General features: G+C 41.4%; 1 protein-coding gene across 1 annotated transcript in view; it reads right to left on the reverse strand.

Moving 5' to 3' along the window:
• The window catches only part of ch25h (cholesterol 25-hydroxylase), a 2,569-nt gene extending 209 nt beyond the window's left edge, over nt 1-2,360 (reverse strand). Inside the window, exons 1-3 of the mRNA XM_080054446.1 lie at nt 2,136-2,360; nt 1,183-1,465; nt 1-694 (exon numbers count right to left, since the gene is read on the reverse strand). The exon at nt 1-694 is cut by the window's left edge and continues 209 nt beyond it. Of these exons, the coding sequence (XP_079910572.1) occupies nt 359-694; nt 1,183-1,465; nt 2,136-2,281 (765 nt within the window). The 5' untranslated portion in view covers nt 2,282-2,360 and the 3' untranslated portion in view covers nt 1-358. The remainder of the gene's footprint in view (nt 695-1,182; nt 1,466-2,135) is intronic.
• Between the last annotated feature and the right edge of the window lie 10,661 nt (nt 2,361-13,021).

Below are 13,021 nucleotides of genomic sequence, written 5' to 3' on the forward strand. Positions count from 1 at the left end.
TGCAAATATATAAAGTGTCCTAGTGCACATTGTCCTTCAGTCTTTTAATATAAAAGACGAAAACTCCTCGACATTAGAGTCCATTAAAGCCACAGTGCGTAACTTCTGTCACCCCCCCTCTATCTTGTTTTGTTCCTGAAAAACCTTCTTAAAATAATTGTCCACATCCCTTCTAGTCCTGGTGTGTACACAGGGTCCCAGTGAGTAAAGTAAGGTGCGTAGTTCACCTTTGCGATGGCTTGAACGCAACCGACATGAATTCATATGAAAAAAGTTACGCACTATAGCTTGAAAAAAATCTTGTTTTGTTCAGAAGAAAAAAAAATCTTAAAAAAAATAATAATAGTCCACATCCCTTCTAGTCCTGGTGTGTACACAGGGTGCCGGCCAGACGGTCCCAGTGAGTAAAGTAAGGTGCGTAGTTCACTTTGGACTTGAGGTGGTGTAGGTCGTGATGCCTGGCCCCCCCGTACAGCCCAAAGGGAACCAGCCTGTGTGTGGCAAAGGGCAGGTCGTAGCCACAGTGGTCCTCCACAGACAGCCAGATGTTCACAGTGAAGAAGACCATCTCGGTGAGAGGGTGGACTCCCAGGAGGTAGGGGGTGGCCGCGGCGAACAGGCCCAGGCTAAGGGTCTCCCACGCCCCTGTGTGCTCTGTGGTGAGAGCAGAGGTGGAGGTGTAGGCATGGTGCACCTGATAGAGAGAGAGAGAGAGAGAGAGAGAGAGAGAGAGAGAGAGAGAGAGAGAGAGAGAGAGAGAGAGAGAGAGAGGTGTTAGATACTGTTTTGGATGGAAAATAACACAATGCATAGAATATATACTGTATAGAGAATAATATAGCATAAGAATATTATGGTGTGATCATTTATTAAAGGTGCAGTCAGTGATTCTGGAGAACGCTTGTTGTCACAATAAGTGGATATCCCCTCATGATCTGTATTAATACACAGCTCTGTAAACTGGTATGTAAACAAAGGGCCAACCGTAACTAGCAACATATCAGTTACAGAGCCTAGGCTGTGTATTAACACTGGGTTTTTCTTTCCAGTTCACACACAGTACAGACAGGTAGCAGATCATGAGGAGCTATTCACTGATTTTGACAGCAAGCGTTCTCCAGAATCACTGACTACACCTTTAATTGCCTGGAGAAAAAATACATGTGCGTTTGTTTTGCTGACCTTGTGGAAGTTGCGGTAGAGCCAGGGGACCTTGTGATGTAATAAGTGCCAGGTGAAGCTCTGGAAGTCGAACAGCAGCAGACAGACCAACACCTGGGCACACAGGTGAGAGAGGGGCGGGGCCTCGGCGGGCAGGTAGACAGGTCTCAGGTACCAGTTGATCAGTGTCAGGGGGAAGATGTAGAGGAGGTGGTTATAGAGAGTGACAGACAGACAGGTCCAGACAGACGAGAGAGAGACGGAGGCGCCAGGCTGCAGCTTGTAGCTACGCACACAGGAAAACCTGCAGAGGAAAGGGAAGAATGGTTATTTTTTTTTTCTTAATGAGAATAGAATATATAAAAATGACTATACATTTTTCAATGTTTTATCTTATTTTATTAGAATGTTGAAATGCATTTTTAAGACCCTGTACAAAGGTTTTTTTTATGAATTTATAAAATTACATATATATATATTTTTTTTTTTAAAGAGATGCAAATGCACACATAATTTGTTAGAAATTGCCATTTTTTAAATATATTTTTAAAACTTTTCTTTTTTTACAACACTGCAGAATAGTCAAAGTTGCATCCCAAGTAAACGAATGAATACTATAGAATACGAAAAAACTTAAATCCACAATGAAACATTTTTTTGCAAATTATTATTGCTATTTATTTATTTAATTTTAAAATATTTTTTAAATTTTTATATATTTTCAAAACATTTTTTTTTTAACACTGCAGCCCTGTCTAAGTTGCAGCCCTGATTTAAATAAACAAATTAATACAATGGAATACAAAAAAACTTTAATTAACAATTAAAATAAAATGTTTTTGTAAATTTTCTTATATTTTTTTTAAACATCTATTATTTTTACCAACACTGCAGAAGTCATACATGCAGCCCTGATCTAAATAAACAAATAAAAACAGTCCCACACTCCCACAGTCCCACAGTAACAAACATACCTTGTAGAGAGAATGTCCAGTAGGATGAACGGCAGACAGAATATCAGGTAGACGGACAGAGAGAACGCCACGGGGAAGAAAGGTGAATTCAATATGGCGGCCTGTCCCAGCAATACGTTCCACACGGGCTGTAGTGACATGTTCATATTTAACTCCGTGTCTGTTTAGGTTAGAAAAAGCACTTTGAATTGTGCTATACATATAAATAAATAACCTTGCCTTGCCTTGCCTTAGAATGAAACATTTCATCACCGCAGCTGTGATTTTATAGTCCTACACGACGTTAGCCATGCCCATTATGTCCTTGTTCGGCGCTAAACCCCGCCCATTTTTGCCATATAAGGACGTCCTGCTGCTATTACAGATAGAAAGTTACGGGAAATGGGAAACTCCGCAGTGTGTGTGTGTGTGTAGGCTGTGAAGTGTGTGTGTGTGTGTGTGTGTGTGTGTGTGTGTGTGTGTGTGTGTGTGTGTGTGTGTGTGTGTGTGTGTGTGTGTGTGTGTAGGCTATAGTCACATGGCTTTGTTCAGAGAACGCAGGGAGAGGGAGGGAGAGTGAGTGAGTGGCTGTGTGTGTGTGTGTGTCTCAGTGTGTGTGTGTGCTGGGTTTTTCCCGCTCAGATTATTGGCTCAGTTAGTTTCACTCCTTGGACACATGGAAATAATTTATTTTTAGAAAAACAACAGTCATATTTACATTGTTATCACACCTATAAGATAACTCTTCATATGCGCCGTGAGGGAATTAAAAAGTTAGTCAGATTGTTAACTGTTTGGTGACTGCACACTTGGAGGCTGCAGTCAAAATCTAGGAGATGTATCTTGTATATATAAGTATATGTAGCCTAATATGTTAGTGCATGAAGTGTGAATGTCGATAGTTAGCCTGCTGCTATCGGTGTGTGAATGTGTGTGTGAATGGTAACGTGGGAAAGGAAAACAGGTCTCCCTTGAAAAAGAGTCTTCGGCCTCAATGGGATTTACCTGTAGAAATAAAGGTTAAAAAAAAACTGTTTGTAATGTTTACAGTTTGTACAAGTGTTTTAAAGGTCAAAGTCTATATATATAGATATATATACACACAATTATTCATTATTCATACATATATATGCATTATTATAGCTTTTTATCATACTGAAATGTTAATAACATAATACTAACTATCCAAGCCAAATTGATCTGTTAAGGGGTAGGACTAGATACGTTTTTTACTTCCTCCTACCCCAGGGCTGTACGCTTATTTTTTCAGGTGGTAGCACTGGTGCTAGCAAGCAAAAAAATTCAGTAGCACAAAAATAAATTTGGTAGCACACAAAGTAGGCTATGATTGAAAACTTGCATAACCTTAACCCTTGCATTTTGCTCTAATTACCTTTGAGCATGTCATCCTGGTCTCATTTGAGATTCACAATTAATATGATATCCTAGTGGGTGCAGTAATAATTGTAGAAAAATTAATAGGGGTGCACTGATTGCAATTTAGAAAAAAGAATCTAACCTGCCAATTGCAATTTTTTGCTGATTCAGAATTATTATTATAATGTCCTTCTGTTAATTAAAACCAAACTTTAAAACATTAAACATAGCCTATTAAATAAATAAGTATAAATATTGGTACAATTTAGGATAAATTAAATAGGTTGTTGTGAATGTGTTGGGAGTAGCTTTTCAGTGGCTTATTTAAAACTTTGTAAATAGACTAGGCTACTGTTGACTGCTCTCTGCAGCTGAATGAGTTGCCTTTCAAGCTAGAAAAAAGCGCTAACTTCCTGTTCTTACCGGCTTCAAAATAAAAGTCAACTCACGTTTGGCTAATAACAGGCTTTTAATGTGAAGGCGCACAGGAAATGTTCTGTTTGTACACGAGCTAACTTAACTGCGGTAATGTGCCGTCTCCTTCCGGTAATTGCCGTTGGTGAAGTTTTTATACCTAGAATCGCTGCACCCGCACAGATCCCGAGGACACATCTTTCACCAGCCAAAGTGGAGGGTGGATTCAATAACTTACTTGCCTAAGACTCATTTACCCGCAGTGTTAATGTAGAGCCCTCTAAGCAGTGCAGTGCAGCGCTCCTCTGTGTTTCAAAGAGACAGCCTCTCCTCATTAGCAAGCTGTCGCACGAGTGCTAATGGGTTCGTATTCATCATCGCACGTGATCAATTTCAGTAGCAAATGCGATCAAAACTGTCGCACTGTACAGCCCTGTCCTACCCCCTTTTTTTTTAAGATTATTTTTTGTCATTTTCAAGCTTTACTAGACAGTACAGAGTTGAAATGGGGAGAGAGAGAGAGAGAGAGAGAGAGAGAGAGAGAGAGAGAGAGAGAGACAGAGAGAGAGAGAGAGAGAGAGAGAGAGAGAGAGAGGGGGATGACCTGCAGCAAAGGTCCACGGGTCGGATTCAAACCTGTGACCACTGCAACGCTCCATCCACTACACCACCGGAGCGCCCCTCCCACCCCCTTTTGAGCATGTAGAAAGTCTCTCTGTTTTTTCTTTTTTTTTCTTCTTTTTTTTTTCTTCATCAATTGATATTTTATTGCTTGCATATTCGAAAAATAAAGACAATCAATCAATCAATCAATCAATCCTAATCATACCTTTGTTTATGAGCTGCGAACTAAACCTTTCTGGGATCGTATTTTATTCCACTATAATCTGAGATGATTTATTAATTTATTTTCTTTTTCATCATGCTTTATTATCAGACAGTGTGTAGAGACAGAGATGAAATGTGTCAGAGAGGGGAATGACATGCAGAGAACGACCCGGGCTGGATTCTAACCCGGGTCTGCTGTGAAGAGGACTGAGACTCTATGGGGGGGGGGGGGGGGGGGGGAAGGGGTGAAATTGTCTGACACGCTAGAAAGATTTAAAACAAAACGAAATAAGGAAAATGATAAACTAATAGGGGAAACATATTCAATCCCTTCACTCTGATACAGTGCAGTTATTAGTGGAGCTTAGAGGACGTCTAGAAGCATGCAGAAAATGCATCTTAGCACTATTCTGAAGGTTATTACTGAAGGATTTGTTCATATGTTATTCACTGTCTGATTTATGAGACATTTTCTTCTTAATAACATGCAGAAAATGCATTTTTAAGACCTGTATATGCATGGACATTTTATATTTATAAAAAGAATAAAGGCTGTACCCAAAATCTGCTCTGTAAAAACTTACACTAATATGTTGTGAAAATGCAAATAAAGATTTTAACTCTTCAAGGCTTCATCCTACATCTATATTATTATTATTATTATTATTATTATTATTATTATTATTATTATTATTATTATTATTATTATTATTATTATTATTATTATTATTATTATTTATTTTTAAGATTTATTTTGGCATTTTTATGCTTTATTGATAGTGTAGAGACAGAGTTGAAATGGGGCAGAGAGGGGAGTGACATGCAGAGAACGACGAACGTAAATGCATTTACAAGAAACGATAAAGCGCACACACACACACACACACAAACACACACCTGTGACTGTTTGCAGCTGCTTCATTTCATCAGAACATTATAAGTTTATACAAGAAATTAAATCGACGAGTTGAGACAAACCGCGATCACACACACACACACACACACACACACACACACACACACACACACACACACACACACACACACACACACACACACACACACACACACTTCCAGTTAAAGTGATGTTTTTCATCATCAGGAGAGCGGTTCACCTGAGGGTTCACTTAACACATTCCTTGAAGCTGGAGTCAGGGATTCTGCAGAAGAGAGGTTGTTGTTGTTGTTTTAATATATTTTTCTGCATTTTTGCTTTATGATACATATAGACAGAGAGGGGAATGACATGCAGAGAACGACCCGGGTCTGCTGTGAAGAGGACAGACAGACAGACAGACAGACAGACAGACAGACAGACAGACAGACAGACAGACAGACAGACAGACAGACAGACAGACAGACAGAGAGGGGAATGACATGCAGAGAACGACCCGGGCTGTGAAGAGGACTGAGACTCTATGGAGGGGGGGGGGGGTAAGGATGGGGACAGAGAGACACACTCACACACACACACACACACACACACACACACACACACACACACACCGTTCAGATACTGTATGGACCCCTTAAGAGAGCAGAGCGATTTCTTCAGAACTGCATGTCAACGATTTCACAATTTCCTAAAAATGGTCTCTGTATGAACTTGTTAGTGGAAAAGTTCAGCGATAACTGATAACTGTGTGTGTGTGTCTCTGTGTGTGTGTGTGTGTGTCTCTCTGTGTGTGTGTGTGTGTGTGTGTGTGTGTGTGTGTGTGTGTGTGTGTGTGTGTGACAGATTGTTCTGAATACAATTCAAATAAGTAGTAAAAACAAAAACAACTTACTCAGATATATTTCATCATAATCTCAGTGAGAGCGTGAGAGTGAGTGTGTGTGTGTGTTTGACTGTGTGTGTGTGTGTGTGTGTGTGTGTGTGTGTGTGTGTGTGTGACTGTGTGTGTGTGTGTGTGTGTGAGAGTGAGTGTGTGTGTGTGTGTGTGTGAGAGTGAGTGCGTGTGTGTCTCTGTGTGTGCGTGTGTTTGTGAGTGAGTGACTGTGTGCGTGTGTGTCTCTGTGTGTGTGTGCGTGTGTGTCTGTGTGTGTGTGTGTGTGTGTGTGTGTGTGTGTGTGTGTGTGTGTGTGTGTGTGTCTTAAATGTCAGCGGATGTTGAAACAGGTCTTTATCTGATAAAGGTGGAATGTTTTCCTCAATGGAAATGAATTGAAAAGAGAATGAGTCACACACCTCTACACGCACGCACACGCACACACACACACACACACACACACACATACACACACATACACACACACACACACACACACACACACACACACACACACAGTGGGATAGACAGTCTCGTTTACCAGAGCACCTCCTATGGGCTGCAGACACCGCCTCACGCTGCCTCTAGTGGTGAGATGCAGAAATCAGCCAGAGAAGATGAGGTCAGTCAGGGAAATGGTCTGTGGCCCCCACCTGCAGAACCTTTTGCTTTTAAATGTTTTCTAATGTGTTTTATGTATTCTAATCTTGCCCCTGTAAAGCACTTTGAGTGGCCTTGTGTCTGAATTGTGCTGTAGAAATAAACTTGCCTTGCCTTGCCTTGCCTTTCCTTTATAGGGGCTGTCTTTCCTATTGCCTCATATAAGTAACACATTTTATTTTTAGAAAAAAAATTATATATTTGGATATGTTAAAAAAAAAGAATATATAGCTCTATATATATATGTATATATTGAGAGAGAATGTGTATGTGTGTGTGTGCGTGTGTGTAGGTGTGTGTGTATGTGTGTGTGCGTGCGTGCCTGTAGGTGTGTGTGTGTGTGTGTGTGTGTGTGTGTGTGTAGGTGTGTGTGTGTGTGCATGCCTGTAGGTGTGTGTGTGTGTGTATGTGTGTGTGTGTGTGTGTGTGTGTGTGTGTGTGTGTGCGTGCCTGTAGGTGTGTGTGTGTGTGTGTATGTGTCTGAACTAAAGAATGTGATAAAACGTGTAAAAAACTAAATGTGGAACATCCCACTGACTGATATATAAATGTTAATAATAATAATAATAATAATAATAATAATAACAATAATAATAATAATAATAATAATAATAATAATAATAATAATAATAATAATAATAATAATAATAATAATAATAATAATAATAATAATAATAATAATAATAATAATTATGACTAAGGAAGTTTAATTAAAATGAGTTAAGGAGAAGGGGAGGGAATAAATACGTGTAAACTTCTTCTTCTCCTGTTCCAACATGTTGTTCATCATCAAGTGTTTGTGGTTCATGTGTCTAGACAGGCTGATTGGAGAGCCACAGCTGAACCCAGACTCCCTGCATACAAGGCAGCTACAGAGACTAGCTGGGTCTATCTCAGAAGATGGATCCCACCCACTATATGGTGAATTTCAGCTTCTCCCATATGTCACTGTCTGTCGCTGTTGTTAATGTTGTCTGCGTGTGTGTGTAAGCAGCCAATTCTTTTTAACTGCAACCAAATCTACCCTCAGGTACAAATAAAGTTACCTTACCTTGTGTATATATCTTTATTCATTCATGAACTTTATTCTATTTGGTGTGACATCATTATTTTCTCTTTTCTTTTTCATGTTCAAAATAACAAATCAAATCAAATGTTGAAACTGATCGTCAGAACAGCTGTGAGACAGGAAGAGACCAAAACAATGGCTTCACAACTCTGTTCTTCCTGTGTGTGTGCAGTGTGTGTGTGTGTGTGTGTTTTTGTGTGTGTGTGTGTGTGTGTGTCTACCAGGTATGTGTCAGTGTGGGACTGTGGGACTGTTTATTTGAACTTACCAATATTCTGTTCGTTCATTGTTGAAACTATTAGTCAACTGAACGGATTATGAATCACACATTAACTTAATGGCTCTTATTCAGCCGTCGGCCATTTTAGCTTCAAGCAATAAAACTATAAAGACAAATAAAACAATAAGGACAAAAAAGGATTAACACACCATATTAACTTGTTTTATACTGTTTTGTTTTGCCTTTTGCACTTTTCAGAATGTATTTATTGTAAATATTACTTATTTTATCTGATCTTACTAACGCCCTACCATCATGTGATCCTCTCCTCTCCCTCACAGTCATTACCTGAGACCGGTTTACCTGTCCTCTGAGGCCCCGCCCCTAACTCACCTGTGTGCCAGGTGTCTGTCTGCTACTGTTTGACTGACAGACCTTCAAATGGCTGCTCCTCAAGGTCAGTAAAATAAACGCACCTTTTCAGGCAATTAACCATTATTGATCATGATTATTTTGATAGATGAGTGACTTTTTTTTCTTATTTTTAAACTGAAATCTTAGGATGTTTTAAGATTGTTTAACTTCTAGAAATCATCATGACACTTTGCCAGTTTATTACTGACGTTAAAACTATTATTTTTTTTGTATTGCTATGTTTTCAGAAATGTTGGACTAAATTATGCAAATGTGGTGATATTTAGTAAGATAGTTGCTCAGTGACAGCCTAGAGAGGGCCACAGTGCTTATGCAAACGTTTGGTTCTTTATTGCTGTGCGTGTCTGCGTGCGTGCCTGTCTGCGTGCCTGTCTGTCTGCCTGCCTGTCTGCCTGCCTGCCTGCCTGCCTGCACTAAGTGGAGAGATTATATCTCCACACTGGGAACGCCTCGGGATCCCCCAGTCAGAGCTGGTTGATGTGGCCCGGGAAAGAGAAGTTTGGGGTTCCCTGCTCAAGCTGCTGCCCCCGCGACCCGACTAAGGATAAGCGGTTGAAGATGATGATGATGATGCTCAGCGGTCGGAAGGTAGCTGAGGCGCAGTCTTCCTCTCCATAGGGACAGCCGGCGCAGAGCGATTTTACCTGATCATGTCTAGGGGCCTGTGTGTGCGTACAGTGTGTGTATAATGCAATTATGAAAGCCTGTAAGTGTGTTACATGCTGCATTCCAAACACTGAAACCGAAATACTCAATGTCCAAACCGTTTACCTTTACAGATGCAGACCTGGGATGTGGGAAATGTGCCCTCATTCACACCCGATCAATCAACAAGAGAATGAATGCCAGCTCCATCAATAAACTAATCATAGACAACCACCTGGACTTTCTTCTGCTCACTGAGATCTGGCAAACACCCAGTAACTTTTCATTTCTCAACCAAGCAACCCCCCCTGAATACATTTTCCTCCCCGAACCCCACCCCTCTGGCCGTGCGTGTGGCCTCGCTGTTATACACAAAACGGATTTCAGGATCACAAAACTCACAGAACTCACCCCAGTAGAATCCTTCAAGTTCCTCGTTTTCAAAGCCCTCTCCACAGCAGTAATCCTCATTTACAGGCCACCTATACTTCCTGAACCTGTATCTCCCAGTATCTCATCTGGCATGTTCTTAGTAGATTTCACTATACTCCTCACACAAGCCTCATCCCTCTCTACACGTCTGCTCGTACTCGGTGACTTTAATATCGAGGACTCAGAAAAAAGGCTCGAATCTGACTTCGAATATGTACTGAAAAAATTTCATCTGACCCCATATCGGGCCCAATATAACTCCTGCGAGCACCTTGTGTGCTGCTCAAACCTGCTGGAACGCATCCTCTGTCCAGAACCTCATCCACAGTCTGCTCATGGACCCTTCAAGTTCACCATTCCTCCTCATCCGCTGCCCACCATCCTGCTATCCAACGTGCAGTCTATGAAGGGGAAGAAGAAGAGGGCTAAGCTGAAAGATAGGGTCGAATCTGACCAGGAAATCAGGGATACCGGCCTTCTAGCGTTTACTGAAACGTGGCTCGATGAAGCTGACCTGGATGAGGACTGCAGGATAAATGGGTTTAGGGGCCCATATAGGCGGGACCGCACACTAGAGTCGGGGAAGAGTCAAAGTGGAGGAGTGTGTTTTTTCGTAAATGAGCGGTACTGCAAGGAAGTTGTTATCACGTCTTGGATAGACGACTGCACTCCTCATATTGAATACTTGACCATCTCACTGCGCCCTGACAAAGAGTTGCTACTTTTCTTCACGGTTGTTTACATTCCTCCGCGAGCTACAGCAGCCAACCTAGCCAAGGCGGGAGAGATCATCGACGGCATCACTGCCCGACTCAACTCAATCTACCCGGATGCCCCAAAGTTCGTCCTTGGAGATTTTAACCAGTGTTATCACGGGAAGACTTTGAGGACTTATGAACAATATGTCACTTTCCTTAAATCCCCAACAGATCGGTGTTATGGAAATGTGAAAGGCGCTTATGAATCTGAAATCAAAACCGGCCTCTGGGTATCAACCCATGACAGCATGTATCTAAAGCCCAACTAGGGCTGCACTACTATGGCCAAAATGATTATCACAATTAATGCTGGGCTTACACTAGAGGACTTTTTAAAGACTTGGAAAAGACTGAAGACTGAAACCCTCTCACATCTAAAGACAATCAACTCACACGTGAAGACAACTAGTCATTAGTTCTCTGAGTCTTCAGTCACAGACAGGGGGTCTCATATTACAAGACTACAACTAGATTCCTTTTGAGATTAATATAATGAAAAAGTGATTTCAGTCAAATAAAAAGTATTTTTTTAGCAGGTAAAATGGACTGGGTGTTAAGTAAATACAAACAACTATATGGCCTTATCACGTAGGCTATATGTCATGCATGATCACATTAAGAACCGCGAACGCGATTGTGATTATTTAATTTAAAAAAAGTTAATTCAATATTCCGAGCGGGGGACTTCCTTTAGTTATTTGACCAGCTTTATTTGCTGATCTCGTCCCCCAATAACTCTCACTCCTAACCCTGTATTTGACGGTAAAGTGTTCAGGTTGCGCGGCTGTCAGCCTGGTTCACAACTCCAGCACGACTCCCGTGATTTCAGTCCGACATTGGAAGATTGTCTGCGACTCTCAAATTCCATAAGAACTTGTGTAGTGTAAGCCCAGCATAATTTGATCAAGATTGAGATCACAATATTTTACCACGATTATTCATTGATTTTAGTGACAAAAATATTTGTATTGGACGGTCACGTAAACACAACACAGCTTTCATATCCATGTGATCGACTACGCAATCTTCCTGCTAATGTACAAATCTCCACCCAAACTATCTCCACACTGGAAGGACGCATCTCCAACCTTTACCAGCTCAGGGATGAAGAACTACACATGGATTCCCTGGTCACGTTGGGTGCAGCTCGTTCAGCCACAGCTGAAGCGGAGCTGGACTCCACCGTTCCGGTTGAAAAAATCTCGAGTAGAGGATGGCTGGCTACGGGCTAAACCCCGGATACCGGGTAAAATCACCTTTACTCCTAATCCAAGGATACACAGCTCAACCCTCAACCAAGAGCCATGGTCCGTGGTCCGTGGTCCGTGGTCCGTGGTCCGGAGAAATCGCAGGGAGGTGAAACCCCCGCAACCTTTGCCTCATGCTACTACAGCTCCCCAACCGGTTCGTCACCTTGGACACGCAGGATTTCCCTCCGCTGACCGGCTCTACTCCACTACCTGGGCGGCAGTGGCGAAGTGGGTAGGAAGATTGCCTCTGGAGTGCAGGGTCGGAGGTTCGATTCCCAGCCTACCCGCCACATGTCGAAGTGTCCCTGGGCAAGACACTGAACCCCAAATTGCTCCCGATGATTCAGAGAGCGCCTTGCGTGGCAGCTACTGCCATCGGTGTATGAGTGTGTGTGAATGGGTGAATGTGGTAAGATATGTAAAGCGCTTTGGGGCTGAGAAAATCGGCTAGAAAAGTGCTATATAAGTCAAGTCCATTTACCAGTGCCTTTCGATTCCTGATGTCTCTGATACAAATGACTTCTTGAATTATTTTAACCAGCTGTGCTCCTCAACCATGGATGTCACTGCCCCTCTTAAGCCAAGATCTAACTTAAAAACAGGGAAACAGCCTTGGTTAAATGAGAGTTGTCAGGTCTGCAAAAAGGAATTGCAGAAAAGCTGAAGGCCAGTGGAAGAAATCAGGCCTCCAGGTGCACCTGGCTAAAAAGAGCATTTGCTCATCTCACATAATGGTGACGAACACAAGGACATGCTATTATTCAAATCTCATATCTGCCCAGAAACACAATCCTAGATCTTTATTTAAGACCGTCGACCAACATGTAAATCCAGTCCCTCCTTTATATGGCTCATTAATGTCTGTTCATCACATGTATTTTATGTTCTTTGTTTTAGTTGTGCTTTTATTTGTTCAGCACTTTGTAACTGTGTTTGAAAAGTGCTATGTGAATAACGTTTATTTTTATTACTATTATGGTGGGCACCTTAGATGTCATACTACATTTTGAATGCACAGGGACATACAATATTCCTAGAACTGATAATAAT

Source organism: Ammodytes marinus, assembly GCF_949987685.1.
Source record: "Ammodytes marinus genome assembly, contig: scaffold_34, whole genome shotgun sequence".
Taxonomy (NCBI): domain Eukaryota; kingdom Metazoa; phylum Chordata; class Actinopteri; order Uranoscopiformes; family Ammodytidae; genus Ammodytes; species Ammodytes marinus.